The 19,306-nt window shown below is 39.6% G+C and overlaps 1 protein-coding gene across 2 annotated transcripts in view; it reads right to left on the reverse strand.

The window, feature by feature from the left end:
* The window catches only part of GMDS (GDP-mannose 4,6-dehydratase), a 414,967-nt gene that overhangs the window by 73,483 nt on the left and 322,178 nt on the right, over positions 1–19,306 (reverse strand). For both annotated transcript variants that reach the window (XM_032116667.1, XM_032116660.1), the window contains exons 8-9: positions 10,076–10,194; positions 735–831 (exon numbers count right to left, since the gene is read on the reverse strand). In XM_032116667.1, coding sequence (XP_031972558.1) covers positions 735–831; positions 10,076–10,194 — 216 coding nt within the window. The remainder of the gene's footprint in view (positions 1–734; positions 832–10,075; positions 10,195–19,306) is intronic.

Below are 19,306 nucleotides of genomic sequence, written 5' to 3' on the forward strand. Positions count from 1 at the left end.
GCACCATCTCAGTGCATTGCCACCATCCTGCCTGACCTGGAAATACTGTTGGTTTTTTCCCTCTCCTAGAATTCGCGTTAGGTGATTGGAGCACAGTAGTGATTTGGTCCTGCCAGCAGCACGTGCTGGTTTAGCACCGCTGGTAGATTTCACTGAGGCATTCCTGGGAGTAAAGATGTGTCCTGCAAATGAGCATTTGCTGAGTGGGACCCTGCAAAGCACACAAGCACATCTAAACCAGCATTTTGCAGCACCCACAGTTACAGAGATGTAAGCTGGACCAGGGGATACTCAGTGGCTGGAGATGAAATACTACCGTAAAACACAGAAGGTGGTACTTTATAATCAAGCCCATCAGTGCCCACCTTCTGCTTTCCCTACTTGCAGCTGGAGAAGAGATGACCATATTCCCATTCACAACGAGCTGTTTTATGCTTTGTTTTGTTTCCCATATGATGTTTTAGCCCCCCCAGCACCGCCTCTCCCACTCAGGGAGGGTGACCAAAGTGGAGCAGTGTCTCCGTGAGAGGGCCACCCGCTCCTCCCGCCTGCTGCTTGTTTCTTCCCAGGTAGCTGGCTGTGAGGGGCCAACAAGCAGGCTAATTTAGAGGTCTAAAAGCTGGCAGCGGGAGTGCAATTAAGCCGTTTTCACAGACTGCTGGCCAAATGCAGCAATTTATTGGCTGAGTGATTGGATTATTCATTTGCAAAGCTAAGAGAGGGCATTTTCTTACCACTTCAGTTGGCCTGTAGTACTTGTGATTGACTGTCACATGAATCTTGCCAGTCTCTTTGCATCGTCCCACTTCATTTTCATTCTTCCCTTCCCACCTGTAAAGAAGATAAACATTTAATCAACCCATAATTACTTTAGTGCTCTGATCTTACCAACATTTGGCCTGCTTTCATTTACTTGAGGCTGGTGTCAATTCTCCCTGCAGGACAGTATAAACTCATTAGCTAAAGGAACAAAGGGAGAGTTTAGACTTGAATGGAGTAACAATGGCTTTTGAAGTCTCTTTGTTTTGGTTTTTGATTCAGTGGAAGGTCTAAAATACAGGACTTCCAAATTAAACACACAATGCTAAGGGAAAATAAAATGCCCTGATTTCAGAATGTCTCATGTATCTGCAAATAAATATGACAGTGAGGATTTTCATTTGTGGATTGGTTCAAAGCTGTTTTCTTAAAATATTTTTAATTCTTGTATTTTGGCCAATACTTTCAGGAACTCTTTAATCTGTTAATTTTATAAACGTGAAGGTCTGTTCGAATAGCATTAAGCTGCATAATTTAATTTGTGCTTAACTAGAAAAAAACAAAACAAAAACAGTTCTTTGGGTTTTCGCTCCTACCTTGACATGGCACTCCACATACATGTAAACTCTACTTACTACCTGTGAGCTGAAAGCCAGCTCCCTTCATCCAAATCAGTTTCATATGTGTTGAACAGCCTGCAATTTGCTGTAATTTATGTGATCTGGTTGCATTGTGAAGTATTTACCTAGAGATTGTCCTGGTTTCAGGAGCAGCAGAAGAGGAATGGTTTGGTGGGTGACCAGCTCTGCCTTCAGGAAGGTCAGGGTGAAGCTTGGAGGCCTGGACAATGCTCCCACTCAAAAGAAATGTTTCAGATGACACATGTAGGAACGTACATCGATGCATCAAACTTCATCCATTGAATATACAAAATCCAGAGTTATGATTGAAATTCTATCCTCTCTTTGCTTTTGCTTTTAAGTATATACCATGGGGCTCTGAACCAGCTTGGCTTAAAAATGTGATGATGAAATCCACTCGCTTTTTTTTTTAATGTTTAAGTAAAATCTTTATAAATTAAGTCAGCACTGTGATTTACACTCTTTAGCCTCAGTCATCAGCAAGGAAAGAAAAGCATCCCTTGCCTCCCACTTACTAATTTTTCTGCCAGCTCTTGGGATTTTCTCACCGATATGATTTCTCCTTCCTCCCCTGCTCCCTCAAGCTCTAGAAGAATTTGATTCTTTGACAATCTCGCCTTCATTTTCAAGTTTCTAGCCCTGAGGGCTAAGGAGAAAAGTCTGAAAATGTGACCTTTGTGTACCCATGCAGGTTTAAACATTGAAAGGCAGAAGGAAATACCAAATATGCATTATTGCAAGTTTTTAAATCTCGCAAATTTTTAAGCACAACTCATGATTCTTCAAGGACTAGCAAAGACTGTAGGATGCTTGATACTGGGAACATTTCACATGGAAATAATTTCCTACAGATAATAGTGACAGTGAAGTCAGCTGTTAATGGGCATGCCATGATGCTAAAGATGATTTATAATTTAAATTTTCTTTCTTTCTTTTTTTGCAATTGCTCTGTTGTGAGCTTGAACAGCAAAGTTTTCATTCAGAAGCCAAAACTAACATTAGTCCCTCCCTTTAAAGGGCAGAGGGTAAAAATGTGCAGGACTCAAATGAGCTTAATAGAAAACTAACCGTCACCAGTAAAACAACAGGAAGGGCTTAGATCAGGAGACGTCAGTTGTTGTTGGAGGTCACTGAGCAGAGAACCCCATTTAACACCCAACAGGCTCCAGAAGGCTCAGCCGAGCCAGTAAAGACTCACTTAATGTCGCTATCAAAGTTATATAACAATAGAAATAGCTTAAGAAGAAATCTCCACCCATTTTGTTCAGCCCAGTAATGTGAAAAGTTCACAAGGAGGGGAAAAAAAAAAAAAAGTACTTCTCATTGTGAACAAAGTAACACTTGATAGCTGCACTTCTAATTACTCCTGGCACCTCGATGCTCACAGCTGGGATCATCATACCGCTGAGAAAAGGGACTGTGCGGGGACCAGCCTGACACCAGGACCAAGACATCCATTTTGCCAACCAACTCCCCCTCCCCTCTCCCTCAAACCACAAGGCAGGAGAAAAAAATCCACCAAAACCATAGTCAAATTGCAGTCAGAATTGTTAACTGGAAAATGTCATGACAAATTATCCTGAAGCACAAGCATGGTGGAAGGGGCACGGGGAACCCTCATGTTGCGCTGTGGTTTCAGCCAGCTCCAGCCACTAAGACTACCCAGCTTCCTGCTCCTCAGGGCAGATGCCCACCTAGGCAAGAAAACAGCCTTGTGTAATTTGGGGGAGACACAAAGGACCCCTGGCTGAAGAAAGTCTAGCTCATCAGGACTGGGCTAAATTTACAGAGGACGGGGACTGGATGTCCCCAAGCCCAGAAGGTGTCAAAGCCCAGAGCTCCCACGCAGGTACCTGCTGGCCTAGTGCAGGCTGCGCACAAAACGCTGCTCCTCGAGCCTGCAGACAACGAGCCTCGGCAGCAAGGCCACTGCCTGCCCCACATTGTGCAGCTTCACCCTCCTACCGAAGCAAAGGATGTGTATGCTGTCACAGCTGATGGCATCAGCCGTGTTCTGCACCTGGAGAAGAATGGGTGACACCACGGAACTGCTCCGGACAGAGCAGGTTTGATGCCCTTTGCATCTACACTTCCATGTCGAGAGCCTCACTGCTGGAGATGGGAGCTTTGGGATTGCTCAGGACGACAGTCAGTTGTCAGCTCTGGTGGATTCCATTGCTATCAATGACCTCACAATTTTCCATAAAACTAAGATTCAAATGCATGAGAAAGTTTACTTGCTTGTAAAGTTCTTCAGATCAGAAGCTTTTAAACTCTGGATTTACAGCAGGATGGACTGCATTTAATTTAAGGCTAATTTCGTATCTGGAGATCACTATTGTTACAATACTTATTATCAGTGTTGATGAATACTCCTTTGGCTTTTTTATCTTTGGAGGTTCCAATTATTTTTCATTTCCTATAACTATTCAGTAAGAGAGCAAGCTTCAAGCAATGAAAACTTCCACAGGTATAGAGGATTTAATGAGGATGACAAGCTGGGGTACCCATCTGGTAGGGCGTGAGTTGGGCAGGGAAGGAAACGGGGGAGCCAGGATAATTGAGGAAGGGTGGGAATAGCACTGCCATGGACCAAATGGTCTGGCTGTAATTGAGGAGCAAACAAGTCAAAGTACATTTATTTTTGAGGTGGTTAAGAAATCAAATAAATATGAAATTTTTCACAGAAGCACAGATAAACTGAACAAGTATATGCATCTCACCTCCTTGCTTGATCTTTACATAGAAACACAACCCATAAACATTAAAAAAAAACAATTCAAAACCACTAGAAGCTACAGCTGCTCAGCTTCTTTATCAAAAATAAAACTATCAAGTACACCTTTATAATGAAATAAAAGCAAATAGAAAATATTTTCACATTTGAAAATGAACAATAAAGTAAATAAAAATAAAATTGTATGAAGATTTTGCTTTTCCTCCACAGGTAATATGACATAGAGCTTGTGTAGATTTCTCAGATCTGTGGCCTGATTTCTGCTACACACAAAATTAAGCCAAAGCACTTCATTCTGTCCTGGCACTTTATAAACAGCAAAACTGACACCATGTAACAGACCATTAATATCTTTTGCAACTAATATTTTGTAGGGAAACTTTAAATACGACTCTTCATATGTTCCTTTGCCACCAACTCAACCACAAGCTTGCCAGCAGCTCTGATACATCAAAGCAATCATAGATACAGGGATTGCTTACCCATGACCTTGTGCTTAAATCAAAAACATGCTACCATAAAGGAATGTATTAATTTTTTTTCAAAAGCTCTGATGAATCAGGTTTACAGTGGGGTTTTTTTGTCACTACTCAAATAGTCGAAGCATTGTCAAGCTCAGATTTAAAAAATTTAATTGTGACTCCATATTACAAGACAATAAAAAGAATACTTGCTAGTCTCCCTATTTTTTGTTTATTTTTTTTCCTTCTTCTTTGCAGTTCCTTGGAAAGCTTTTGAAGATCTATCCCTTTGCTCCAATTTGTGAAAGTTGGTGCTGGGAAGAAAATGTTTTCTCAAGGAATACTAATGCTCCTATGAAAATCAAAGCATTATGGAAAGAAAAGTTTCAGTTTCGGGGAAGTTCCATTAGTATCACCTGATACATAATTATATTAATAATACCTAAAAGAGAGGCTTTTACATTTTCAGAATGGATTTTTTTTTCTTTCAGAGTGGCTTAACAAATTCTACATAATTTATTCTTTCTTTAAGTGGAGGTTAGGAAAAAACAAAAGAAGTCCAGCTGGCCTGAAATCAGGTATTTTTCCAAATTGCAATTGTGAAAAATATTTTAATTTAATTTCAGGGGTTCAAAATATGGAATTTCCCATGAAACACCATATTTCATTCTAACCCAGTTGTTCTATAGGAGAAACTCTCATACCTCTTATGTATGCAATCAGATAATTAGATTATTATAGTCTTCAAGCCTTAATTTCAATTCTGAAACAGTTACTGGGTCTGCCTGCAGATAAAACCTTGTACCAATAAGAAAGTAATGAAAGCCAGCTCAGCTGAAAGAATTAATTCTCCAGTTGAGGTGGGTTAAATGCCTCTAAAATATATACTCTATTTTGAGAATGGTGATTTTTGAGAATGGTGATAAAACTGATGGAGTCCTAAGTGAGGATCGCTTGTGTGGGTTCACCCAGGCCACTGACATGGCTGGGCTCCTTTCAACTACCTCTCTTCAAAATGCCTCCAGTTGCTGTATGAGATTCTGTTCCCTTCCTCTTCATCTTCTCATTTTCTTTTCTCATTTAAATACAACACATATCTCTGGCCATCCAGCAATTTTTGGTGGGCAAAAGCCAGATCTGGAAATAGCAGCTGTTTAGCTGATGACTACTGATGTCTCCTCCTCCATGTCCCCACATGCTTTCCATTCCTACAGCAATCCTTCAAATCTCATGTGTTTCTGTAACTCAGCCTTCCATTTTAAGATAGAAAGAAAAAAACAAACAAACAAAAAAACCCCAACAAACAAACCAGAAAAACTCTTCTCCCTCGGTTCAATCTCAGTTCAACCTTCCCTGTCACTGAAGAGGCCACAGTAATTCACCTCAGAAGACCTTACAGATTATCTGCAAACTTCTCTGGTTTAGGCTGATCTTTTATAAGACCAGCTAGCATGTTAGTTAAGATAAAATTTGTATGTAGAACCAAATGACTAAAGTAAAATATTCATTTTTTCTGAATTACTTCTAATCCTGGAAGCAATGAATATTTCTGTAACAAATGTGCATGCATTTTTATATTAATAAAAGCCACAATAAATCTTTCTGCAGCTTGAACAATTTTTTTTTTCTTTTCTATTTTTTTTTTTTTTTTTTTTTTTTTTTTTTTTTAGTTTCCACATTTGCAGACAGCATTCTTTGTAGCAGTCTGCAAAAAACTCTGAGTGCTGTAGTGGTTTCAGGCTATCTTTGCAATCCTGTTCTAATTTAATAAGATTAATGGCAGAAAATTAGTCAAGACAAGCGTTTGCCTGTTTCGTTTACCCTGCTGTAGTTCAAATTATAGGCGGGAAGTGTTTCCCCCAAGTACTACTTAATTAGTAATAAGTAGAAGGGAAAGTAAAAGAAAAAAATGTAATCCTTACAGGGGAAAAATATTTGTAGCTCTGAGGCTTTCCTGTTAGTACAAAGGACTGAATTTGAATGATTCAGAGGACTATATAAATATAATTTGAAAGTTGTCCCTTGAAAAAGAAATGTAAGAGGAAAAAAGCCACACAAGGTAGATAAATTTCTATGAACACTTTACAGTCCATTTCAGAGAGAGAATCAGTCTTATTGCAGCTGTACATTTCATTAGTTACAAAAATGTAGTAAAATTTCTCTCTCTCTTATTTTGGCTAGAAGACATAGTCCTGACATGTGCTAATGACTGGTTAGGACAAAATATTATGTTATGTTCTTGGAAAGACTTTTTAGGCCGTCCTGGATTTTCAGCTGTACAAGTTAATGTGAATTGTGAGGAAGACAAAAAAACCTAAAAAAATAAAATTAATATTTTGAGTTGGTTGATGAAGCAGCCAGGATTGCTCTTCTTCCTGTTCTCTACTGCAATATCATGATGTGACAGCTAAGATTTTACATTTGCAACTTTTTCTGACAAAGCCCAAAGTGGGGATGGTTAAGAGCCCCTGCACATGTGCCCAGTGTTCTCAGATGTGGTATGAGCTCTGCCAACTTCTGTTTGCCATGACATCTATCCTAGACATTTACTCCACCATTTCACCAATTTTGAAAGGCAGATTGTACAGCAGCACCGGGAAGCTGTGCCATCCCTTTTAGCAGTGGAAAAGGCTGGAAATCTCCCAGATAAGTTTTTGAGGTTGAAAAATTTCATAATACCTGCAATCCTGCAAAAACCCCCCAGAAACATCAGATAACTCAACCAAACTTTGAGGAACAGTAATAGGAAGAAAGCAGCCATCCTTGTGGGAGCTTGTTTAACAACTGCACTCTGGTGCACCAGTTCTGAGGTGCCTCATAAACTGTAAAGTAACAGATCAACGGGACTCACCAGTGGGGTCTCACAATGACAAAAGGGAGGATTTTTCTGCCAGGCTACTCCTTGAAGAAGATATATTCAGACTGGAGGAGGTGGGAGTAGAAAGTCATTGGGGCTTTCAAGGAAAGCCAGAGGTTACCAGACGGCTGGCTAAGGAGAGTGTGTGTGTGCTGCAAAAGCATGGGTCAGGCTGACACCTGGAAAAATTATGGAGGTTCTTAACAAAACTTCCCAAATCCTGAGAAATATTTTACAGCTAGTGCAATTTGAAAGATGAGCAATGGCTACAGGATGAGTAGTGGGTATGCTGTAATGTTATTCTCACCTTGGGAGCAGGGGGAAAGAATGGTTGGCTTATCTGAACAGCCTGCATGCAAAATGTTCAGAGTTACGCCATTGTCAAAATGATCAGCAACAAAATTATCATTAGCACTTAAAATGTCAACTCAGTCCCCATATGTATAGTTATTTATATATCACTTGTAAATGGCTTAAGGAATTAAAAATTTATTCACAGGAAAGAAATATTTCGGAAGAACCAGGGGGACTAGAAACCCAAGCCACCAATTCTAAAGCAATTTATGTTCCTAAAAATCCATGTCACTAGGTATCATGTGAGTTCTTATACAATTTTTAAAAATTACTTTTATTGATTAGTAGTTAAAAAAGGCAACTATGCCTTTGTACACACAAAGTACCTGCTCTACCTTATCGTTTGGAGTTATACCGTGAAGTTTTTCTGAGAGAGTAACTTGTGACTGATTGATTCAATCCAAATACTGACTGCATAAAGCATCAAGATAAATGATACACAGTCCACCATATGGAGCCATATGTCAGCACAAATTAAACTAACAGGACACAAAATTATGAGCATTAGGAACAACTAAATTTAAAGTAATCCTTTAATATCCCTTCTATAACAAGCTATTCATAAAAGTACTTTCACTTTTATTTCTGGACTTGTTATTTCCTTCAGGTTTTCTTGAGGGCTTAATTTGCTTTCTGAAAAACGCACCCTGATTTGTCACTCTTCAGAAATGCTGAGACTTCTTAGACCAACACCAAAGCAGGGAGTTCAGTTTTAAACTGATGGATAAATTTAGTGACATCAAAAGAGACTGTGATGTGGGGAACATCTGCAAATAAAGATATCCAGCTAGGTACTGACCTTTACATATCAGTCTCTAATTGTTAGTAATCAAAATTTAAAAAATGACAAAGTTTTTCACCAACACTGCCTCATCAAAGCAACCATTGCTGCTTTGGCAAACAATATTAGACAGGGACAAAGTAGTTCTCAAAATCATCAGAATTTTTACTTATACGGAGCAATTTAATCTACAGCATTTTCCTATCCATTCTTACTAGGGAGAATTAGCTGATAAACACAAGAAATGAAAGTACAAAAAGAGGAGAAAAATTAAGAAAGACAAAGAAATTACTAGAGCTCCTACTATCTCCCCTTAAGCCTCTCAAACCTCACTACTGTTACGGTATATGGGACAATGTGTTATCACAGGGACATCTTGTAATAAAGAAATGCTAAAAATATGGAGAGAAACTTATTCCCCGAACTGAGCTTTTGGGTTAGAAATACTATTTATACGGTCTCTCTCTCCCTCATCAGAATTTTTTTCTGGAAGTTGATGCCAAAAATTGAAACCAGACTAAAAACTCATTGAGGAGAAAATGTTATTAGCTCCCCAGCCACCCACTGGCTGTTCAAATAATATTGTATATATCTGTGCACTTCTGCATATTTATTGAATTTGTCAAGTTTTTGTTCCCAAGTAAAACTTATTGGCCCTGTCAAAAGTTCACCAGCTGCACAAGTGACTTTGATGGCCTGAGGAACAGCCCTGGCGCTAGCGTCATGGAAGAGCCTGTGGCTTTCCTCTCCCTTTTCCAGCTGAGATTGGTATGTTGATGCATGGGGCCCAGAGAAGATACAGAAGGAGGGAAATTGAAAAAATAATAAACAATAAAAATATAAATTACAGAAAGCGCTCACCAAGCCATCCTGATTTTATTATATGGCCTTGAGAAGGAATTTTGTATTTTCAATCAAACTATGTGGAATATGCCTTGTAAACATTCTGCACCCACTGCTCAACATTTCTATGGCTTAGTAGGAGGAGAGCTAATAGGAATGTAGAGGGCTTTGATACATAAGCCTTGTAGTGTGGCTGATGGTCTGTCACCTGGAAAGAACAGGGTTGGTAGGTGTCACCTCCAGACCGCAGAAGATGGGAGCAGGACCATAGGGATCTGGGGCACAAAATATTGGACAGAAAAGCCCCTCTTGCAGGAAGGTGATATCAGCACCCTGATACTAACATCTTTGAAGGTGTTTCTCTGCCCCAAGACAGGGAGTAAACGGGAGAACAGAGAATGAAGATTTTGATTAGAAAATTAAGACTAACCCATCTACATTTTTAACTTATGGTCTAGAGGGCAACGCTAAATGTATCTGCTGTGGCAGTCATTCATGCATGGAAGGTCTCACATGCTACATGTAGAAAGTGAAGGTAGGAAAAAAAGAAGAATGTAGACAAACAATACTCTGTTTTGTGACACCAAATGCGAGAGGCTAGAAATGTTCAACCCATGGCTGCTCTCTCATCCTCATACTTACACAATGGTTTTCCCAATGTGCTTAAATGACTTCTCCACAAATTCACGGACACTGTGGACCTCCCCAGTGGCTATGACAAAGTCCTCAGGCTCATCTGTTTGCAACATCAACCACATGGCCTGCAGAAAGATAAACAAAGTCAGATTCAGTGCACATGTAAGTGGCCTCTTTGGTACCTGATATTGTATTACAGCATTTTTTGATTTGGAAATAACTATGCGTACACACACATACCCCAAGCCGGAGAAATTAGCACTTTCTTTACACAGTGGCTATTAACCAGTTCAATGCAACTCTGAAAAGAGTTCAATTATTTCTTATTACAGAAAACAATGCTGTATTTGATTTTCAATTTGTTTCACAGCAGGAGTTTCTGCAGGGGAGACTTTAATATGTTTACTTTTGAACACTGAGACTTGGTTTAGTGCTCAAGAGCATGGATTCACTTGTTTAAAGCACTGCATGAATTGACATCGATATGGGGAAAAGAGCAAAATTTTGTCATGTTTCAGTCCAGAGTGCTGTTGCCTGTCTGCTACAGAATGATGTCAAACATACTGAAGCATGAAAATATGGATCCTTTTGGCTGTTTCTTCTGTCACAATTGTTTTGGCTGAGATTTTAATTAAGAGTAAGTATTTAAAAAGGTATTTAACCAAGTTAATCCAGTTTCCCTGATGAATATGTGCTGAATGTTATATATTAAAGCACTGTAGAAGAAACTTTTTCTTTTGACACAGGAGTAGAGAAAACACTGGTGGAAAAGTGAGACAACCATTAACATCACTTTCAGAGGACTGTCCGTGCAGCAAGAGTTTCGCAGTATTTTTTGAAGCAAAACTTCATCAGATTGTCAACATATTTGCATTTCATGGCAGCAGCTTTTAATTCCCACGGCAATGTCTTTTGCAGAGTCCTCTCCCACAAACAAGTAACGATGGTAGGCGCCATCTCAGAGGGCTGGCCAGATAAGTCAGCATGAAAGCCAGAAAGCAGATGGAAAAGAGGTACTCCAAGACATGTCTGAGATATCACTGCAGGTATGTTTCAATTTTCTGACATGCAAGGCACTGCTCTAGTGACTGGACTGTTTGACTGCATAGGAGCTGTAGGTGGACAGAATAATTATTACTTTAGATCAATCAAGTTGATGCAAACGCTTCATTTCCTTTGGAGAGGAAAAGGGAATACCTGTATGGCATGATCCTCATTCAATAAATAACCAGAAAAGGGAAACAAAATAGTTCAACTCTCTCTCCATATGGTAAAAAGTACTGTCATCCTCTCACATTGTACTCCACGATGCTATTTGCATTGACCTCTTCACATCAGCTTTAAAGAAAACAACTTTAGTAGGTCCCTTGATGGTAGTGGATATTCTGCAAATCAGATTAATAAAAGCTTTGGGATAGCTCAGTTTCTCTTGGTAAATACCACCTGAAATATTCAATTTTTCCTCTCTATTTTCAATAAATCAGTGTCCTGCATAGAAAGGCAATACATTCAACTTAAATAGTTCTATTTGCGAGCCATTTTTCTTTATTATTTTATGCATCTTCCAAAGTTTTGACAAAATTTTATTAACATGTTCTTTTTGAACCTTTTTACTTCTTGAGTGTGCATGGAGGGCTGGGTTTTGGGCAACTGCAGTGTAAGTCCTTGACATAAATTATGAATTGTGCTTTAGGGAGATGACCTGCTGGGCAGGACAATGGCAGCAACTTTATTTTTCCTTTCCAGGATTGAACATCCTAGCCAATGACGCAGAAATACCCAACTGCCTGATGAAACTCATCTTGTGGGGAGGAGATGTCTTAACTTGTATCTCTCATATGAGCTTTTTTGGAACACTGGGGTTTCCCTGCTGATTTGAGAGGTCACCGTTAATCACCAACTCCTGTTTCTTCATGACTGGACAAGCTTGCAAGACTCACAGTAGTAGCAGCTGCATAGAAAGGTAACAGGAATATCCAAAATAAGCGGTTGATATTTTTTGTTCTCCCAGCCTAGTCCCCGATTTCACAGACCTTCAGGTTTCCTTAAGCAGCCCAGCTGAAAACAACATGCTTCCTCATATGAGAGGCCACTATTTGAGCAAATAAGGATTTCCAGCATTAGACAATCAGTCAATCAGGGGCAGTGATTCTCCTCCTGACTTTAGTGGATGTTTGCTGTACATAATGAACTCCTTTTCTTGCCTTGACACTGTAGCGTCAGTTACATTGGAGACAGATGCAACGACAAAACCTCATTTATTGGTAAAAATCACCCCTTTCCCAGAAATGCTACATTGGTTGACCGAATACACAATATTAGCATAAGCATGTGCTATTTGACCTTTGGTAAAGTAATATTAATATGTCTAAGCAGAAGCAGGATCAGACTTCCACCAATTTTTTGCCACCCCTCCACTTTTAAACACCTCAGTATTGTAATTCCTTTGACATAGATATAGTGCAGGCACTTATGCCAAGACATTCAACAATCCAGTGAGTATTTAGAATATTTACACATTACTTTTTGTATTAATGTGAAATAGAGTTGAAAGTTTTGCTTTACTTTATACCTACATTGAAGGAGACAGCTGCAAAACACTAACAAAAACCCAGCCTTTGACAGTGGGCCCAAAGAGCATTTGGATGTATCAGCTCTTGTCTACCATTTCAAAAAGCAAGCAATCACTGCCTTAGCAATGAGACTTAAAATGCAGTAAATTTCAACAGGATCAACTTAGAAATGATCAAGCAATGCAGATAGAGTTGCTAAGAGCAATTTTTGCTTCAAACCCTACCAGGAAAGAATGTTTAGATTAATGGTTACTTGAGAATCTATCACAGTGGGTTCTTTTATTTTTTCTGGCATTCAGAATTATTGGCACTTACAGTTACCTCAATCCAATCAGGTATGAAAAAAATTAACATGCTACAAATTACAAAGTAAGTGATAGCTCTGTTTTGCTTTGAGGAATGAGACCAAATGCTGTTGCTTTGAATGGGTCTGCATGAACAGTGTGTAACAAAATGCCGAGGTGAGCCATAAGAGAGAAAAAACTTTGAATGAGCTCCATAGTCAAAACTACATTTCCTCTAGTACAGCCCATGACAACCAATAAGACATCCATGTACAGGCAGCAGCTATATCCTTTCCCTACACCAAGCGCCAGGAATGTGATTCTCCTCACATTGGACTAATAAAGGTCCTTGACCTATGAATTTCTAGGCATTTCCTTTAAGAATTCATATTGTACCAGACTCCAGGCTGAGAACAAGAGGAAAAGGGGTGATACAGCTCCAGGTTTATTTGTCATTACTGAATGGCTTACTGGTTTTAACAGAGGGGAAAAGCTTTGTTTAAATTTCCACTGAAAGTAATTAATGGTTATTGACTGGCAAATGAAGAACAGGTGACACTCTGAATTAGAAGATAAATGATCTCATGTTCTAGCGTGATAATGGGTTAGTAATTGCTACAAAGCCTCAGACTAGTGCATCCCATCATAATGCTAGATCATGTCCAGAACACAAAGGCCCCTGTGTGAGAGGTATTCAGCCGTTCACCTCCTGATCCAGCTGCAGAGTGATTTGCTCCATTTATTCTCTGATGGACTGCACAACTGAGGCAAAAGTTCACCCATTCTCACCTTCCTGTTCACATGCTGAACCACATGACCCATGACATGGCTGAACTGGGATAAAAACATTGCCCAGCTTTGGCTCTTGGCTATCTTTTAACCGTTGCAAGGTCATATATTTTAGGAATTTTTCTGGTGCAGGAACTGAGAATTGTGGATTTTCCTGTATTTCTTTGTAAAGGCTTTTATGGACAGGCTGACAGCAAGTAAAGAAATTACTTGTGTTCAGTTCTGCCACCATTTCCTGAATTTTTTGCTCAGTCCAGGTAACAAAATATGGGCAGATGTTGAAAAGGAGGAGAAAACTACCATGGAAACAATTCAGGCTTTGACTGTCTTAGAATAAGACTGCTCCCTTAATGGCAAAAGTGACAAAGCATATTTTTCATATTTGAACTCTTTTTGGCTCTGGTCTAGTGAGCCACAAAGTCTAAAGGCACTTCTATGTCATTTACTTTTAAGGACAGAAACCTAACAGGAGATACACAGCTAGTCTACCAAGCAGACACACTTTTATGATTATGTGGACTAGGATATCTGTTCTGCATGCCTGAACTCCAGCCTCTGCCAAAATCTTTCCTCTTTCATCTTTCCCCTCTACCCTTTCCTCTATATAAACCCCTGCCAGTAGTAAGCACCATTTTCAAGCAACATTTCCAAAACATGAACAGTCTTCTCCCTGCCCAAATTTCTTTGCTTACATGGTGTTTACACTTGGGCTAGTGAGTGGGAAACCCCAAGTTTGACTAACACAACCCCCCTATAGATACATTTTGTGCATGCCACTGCCATTATGGTTGTGATATGTCTGCTTGTCTCGAGAATCTAGAGTATGTTGTAGATGTGTTTCACCATTAACTTCCAGTCTAGCACCCCAGTAAGAAAACATTTATTAACTGGGCTATCATCCATGGATAACAAAGACCCGGTAGTTGAGGTTATGTTTAACTCTATAAATTTGAGACTTTTGTTTCACTGTCTGCTCTAGCACTGTGTATTGTTAAAATGGGCTCATAATCAGGTATCTTCCTATTCAAGAGCAAAAATAAGTCCAACTTCTTAAGATCTAAAGTACAGCTGATGATTTCTGCTCTAGAAATAAAAGACAATTTTTTTCAAAAGAATAAGTAAAGCCATTTCATATGTCTCATCCAATTCAAGACCCAAACCAGATATAACTAAACAGGTCCCCCAATGGGATAAATAGGAAGTGCTCCTGTTGGTACTGGTTACTATTGCCCTGCACTGCTACAGAGTAGTTTTTTCCAAGCCCTATACTGTCAAAAAACCCCACTTTCATATGTATTTCTATGTGTTATGCAGAGAAATTCTGACTTCATTGTATTTGCCACACATGGAGGAAAAAAAATCAAACCAAATCAGTAATGTTTACTTTAGGAGATGGAACAGATAGTTGCAGCCTGATGCATGGTGCATTGTCTGTGAGTTTTGGAGGCAAAGAAGCAGAGACTGGTGAATGTCTCGCTCTACTTACTTATCGCTGCGGAAGGAATGGGTTACCTCAAGGCTGTCAACAATCAGGGAGCAATTTCTGACTAAGTCAGAAAACATCACCACCTGGAGAGACCCAACAGTACATAATCACCATTTATAGAAATTCTGTCTTTATGGTATTCCATACTCTATTGTCTAGAAGTGGGCAGAAGCATTCAGTGGGTTGGATATGGTACTCTGGAGATCCCAAACATAGCTATCCTGCTGGGGTCACCACTGGAAGGAGAATTGAGCATTTTGGGCCAAAGATGATGAGCCTTTACAGGGATGTGGGAGCAAAGGAGAGCCTTCTCCCCATATGGCAAGCACAAAGGCTTGGCATGACTGCTGTTCCTGTGTGCATCATGAGGGACTGTGCCACAAAAGACAAGACTATTGTACCACCTCCCTCTCTGCATTGTCCCAACTCCACGGCACTGGCATGGAAAGAGGCTGCTTGGCATCTCTTGTGCTGAGCGATGTGTGGAGATGTCATGCCCACGCACTTCCTGCCTGCCTGGGATGCGAAGCAGTTCCAGATGCCATCACCCAGCTCCTCCTGACACAACCCAGCTGACTGGCTGTGGTTTCTCAAGCTGCTACAGAACTGACCACAACTGATGTTCGTGCCTTGGAAAAGTGAGATGGGACATTGACTCAGAGATCTGAACCCAAACTGACTCCTAGTTTATGTATTTACTCACTTTTGGAGGGGCAGGGAAGGAAGAAAAGGTGCTGCACTGAGGGCTGAGTCACCCACATCTCATTGACTTCTGCGACTGTTAAAAGAGTAGGTGTGTCCTGGGTGTACCCAGTAGGCGTCAGAGTGTGTTATATAAGGAAATTATATAAAGACACAGTGAGACATATGTATAACACACAACAGAAGGGGGAAAAAAACCTCCTCACACATGTTTTGCACATAACAGGGGCAAAGCACACATGGCTGAAAAACACCAATGAAGCTGAAGTGCAGCACAAAAGTATTGTGATCAGAGTAAATTGCGAGCTGCCTCTGCCTGACAGCCAACACACAAAAGTGTTGGGCATGATCCCATGCTCCCTGCCACAATGGGAGTTCAGTCTAGAGTAATGACTATTGCTTTACTACTTGTTTCTGACAATGTTATAGGTCAAGGCAAGCACAGCAGGGAGACTCTTGCCAAAGAAAACCACAGGGATGTGCTGCCAGGCATGCCGATACTCCCAAGAAGCCAGTGACAGCAGGAATATGGCAGTATGCATAATCAATGTACTGCTACGCTTTTTTCCCCTCTAAATTACAACTCTTCTTGCTCAGCTACTTAAAAACAAGGGTGCACACCCAATAAGTAAGAACCTTACTGGGCTGTCACAGTTTGTATTTGGAAGGCAAACTGAAGTTCAGGATTAAGGTCATTGTCTGTCATTGCCATTGGTGACTTTTCACATGCTCAACCCTTTCTCAAAACCTCCAGCAAAAGAGGTACTTCCCAAGAAGGGCAGGACACATGCCTCTTCCTTTCCTCGAAAGAGTCATCATCCTGTTTTGTCAGATTACCAAAAATCACAGCATTGGTGCAAGATCTGTTGCTCAAGGAACCTCCATTCATGGAGAAACACTTCTGAATGCCATTTAAGTATCTATCAGATCTCATCAGTTTAAATGCATTTTGATATGCTTCTTCCTTAACTGTGTAATGCTGAACATAAGGACTCCAAAGTCTGTGTACAAAGTTTTTCCTTTAGCACTGTCTTTTCTGCTCCCACACAGGAGACATTGAGTACTTATGACATGGCAGCTGCTTCTATTCAGAAGAGCGACATTTGCAAACCATAGACATCGCTGACACAAAAAGTATAAAATGGGAACAGATTTGAGATGAAAACATTTTTCTCTGAGAGAAAAAACACATAATTTCATAAGAAACAATGGAAAATTTGCCTTAAGAATCCCAAGAAAGCAAACAAACAGCAAGTCTCCCAGGATATAGTTACGGAGATAGTATGAGATAGGGATTCATTTTATAAACTTTCTCAGAGATTTTTAAAGTTACAGTTGAGAAATTGCCACAGAAGCAACTTGATGCTTGGTGATTTAGTCAAATCCTATGGTTTGGCTCTAGAGGTGAACTTGTGTTTAGGTCCGTGATTTTTTTCTTTCAAGTTGAAAGAGTATAGTTGATACATTGAAAGATAATAATCCAACAATTATAAAGTTACTAAGATAATAAAATACCTGGTAATCTTTGTGGACCATCTCAAGTGAAAACAATATCAATGTCTTCTGAAACAAAAGCCCTCACATCTGTAGGAAATACTAGGAAATACTGTCTAACTTCTCTCTTGTAAGCAGATAGGCCAATTGTTTCACAGATCTCAGGGAGGACTCGTGAAACTTTAGTAGGCACTTTTATTAATAAAAACCACAAGAATTATAATCCAGATAAACCTTAAAGGTCAACCTTCTCTGTTAACACAACATGATGTTTCTCACATGGACCTCAGGTGAACACAAAGTTCTCATTGTGTTATCAAAAACTAGATTGCTCCTTTTCTTTTTTCCTTGTGTCACTGAATGTCAAAATATTGTTCTTTCAATACGTGGAAGTATTTGTATACAGTTTTATAGCTGGTCTTTAGTTGTTAGCTGGAGGCAAAGAAGAAACAGTAAAGCTGCTTGTTGGGAAACTTCAACCAACAATGAAAATTAATATAGTCCTTTTTTCCTGCCAAAAAAATTTTGAACAGATTTTTAGGTCCACAATGGTTTGTTTATTCTTCAAATGGTTAGATTGGAAGTGACATGTGTGACACAAAGTAAATTAATGAAAAAATACAGAAAGGATGCACATATGCTCTGTTTCTTTTATTTTAATTTTGGGGGATATTGTCGCAATTGCTAACAAAGTGCTTCCTTAAATTCTGTTTAAGAGAAAAGGGAAAGAAATTCAAAGCTAAAGAGAGAGAGAAAAAGAAAAATCTGAATTGCAGAAAGTATGTGTGAGTTTTAACCATTCAGATTTGTATTACAGAGATAAGAGTATAGAACAAATACATGTTTCCCAGGCTCCACCTAGCAGACAATTCGGAAAGATATTTGACCCGCTTCCCCCTCCCTTTTTACCCTTCCAGAATTAATTTTCCCTGCTATTTTTATATGAGTGTAAGACAAAATACCTCTTCACAAAGAAACAGACTCCATTTTGACAGGATTACTCACCACTAAAATAAAGGGTTGTACCCAGGTTGCGGTGAGGGCAGAGCAGTCTTAGGGACCCGTGCCAGGAAGGGCTGGTTGGGGCCACGATCTAACCACAAGAAAACAGATGAGGCTTTCAAGTCAAGTACTGGCATGTTCACTGGAGCAAAACTATCAGCCCCAGAATAATGATCACAATGTAGATATTGATCACAAAATGTTTACAGTGCAACATTTGACTATAAAAAGATCCTGGTTCCTGCTTTTAACACCTGTACACCTCCTATTTCTTTCCTGGATTGCTTAAACACTTACAGCTAAGCACAAGCTGACGTATTCCTTTTGATGGATGTCAGAGGAAGAGCGTGATCTGTGGGCCAAAGAACTACTGATCTCCACAGAAACAAAAATGCTCTTATCCATACCATGATTCAGAAAATTATTTTCCCTCTTCAAATCTTCCTTTCTTTCCCTCTCATCTGTCAAAACGGCTTCTGCAGCTTGCTAGCTACTCTGCTCCGGGTTTGTAGGTCTGCCCAGTGCCTATCCAGTAACGGGCCCTGACTCAGGTTAAACCACTAGCTGTATGGTAAAAAAATTGCTAAGAGCAGCAGAGACTGCCAGAGCAGAGGCAGATAGGCTCAGAGATAATAAATCAGCACTTCAGAATGTTTATACATGTTTGAGGGTATAATTGGGAAGGAAGAAGAGCAATCCTCTAAGACAGTAAGAGTAACAAAGCAAGAGCACTGAGATAAAATTTATGAACAGTGTTATTGATAAAAAATGAACGGAGAAAGAGTGAGTTAATAACATAAAATTTAACTGAAATTTATTTTACAATTTACATTTCCCCCTCAAATTTCCAGAGTTCTTGCTTCACACTTTTGAACTTCATGCATTTTCTCCTCAGACTCTTACAAGT

This window comes from Corvus moneduloides, chromosome 1, assembly GCF_009650955.1.
Source record: "Corvus moneduloides isolate bCorMon1 chromosome 1, bCorMon1.pri, whole genome shotgun sequence".
NCBI lineage: Eukaryota > Metazoa > Chordata > Aves > Passeriformes > Corvidae > Corvus > Corvus moneduloides.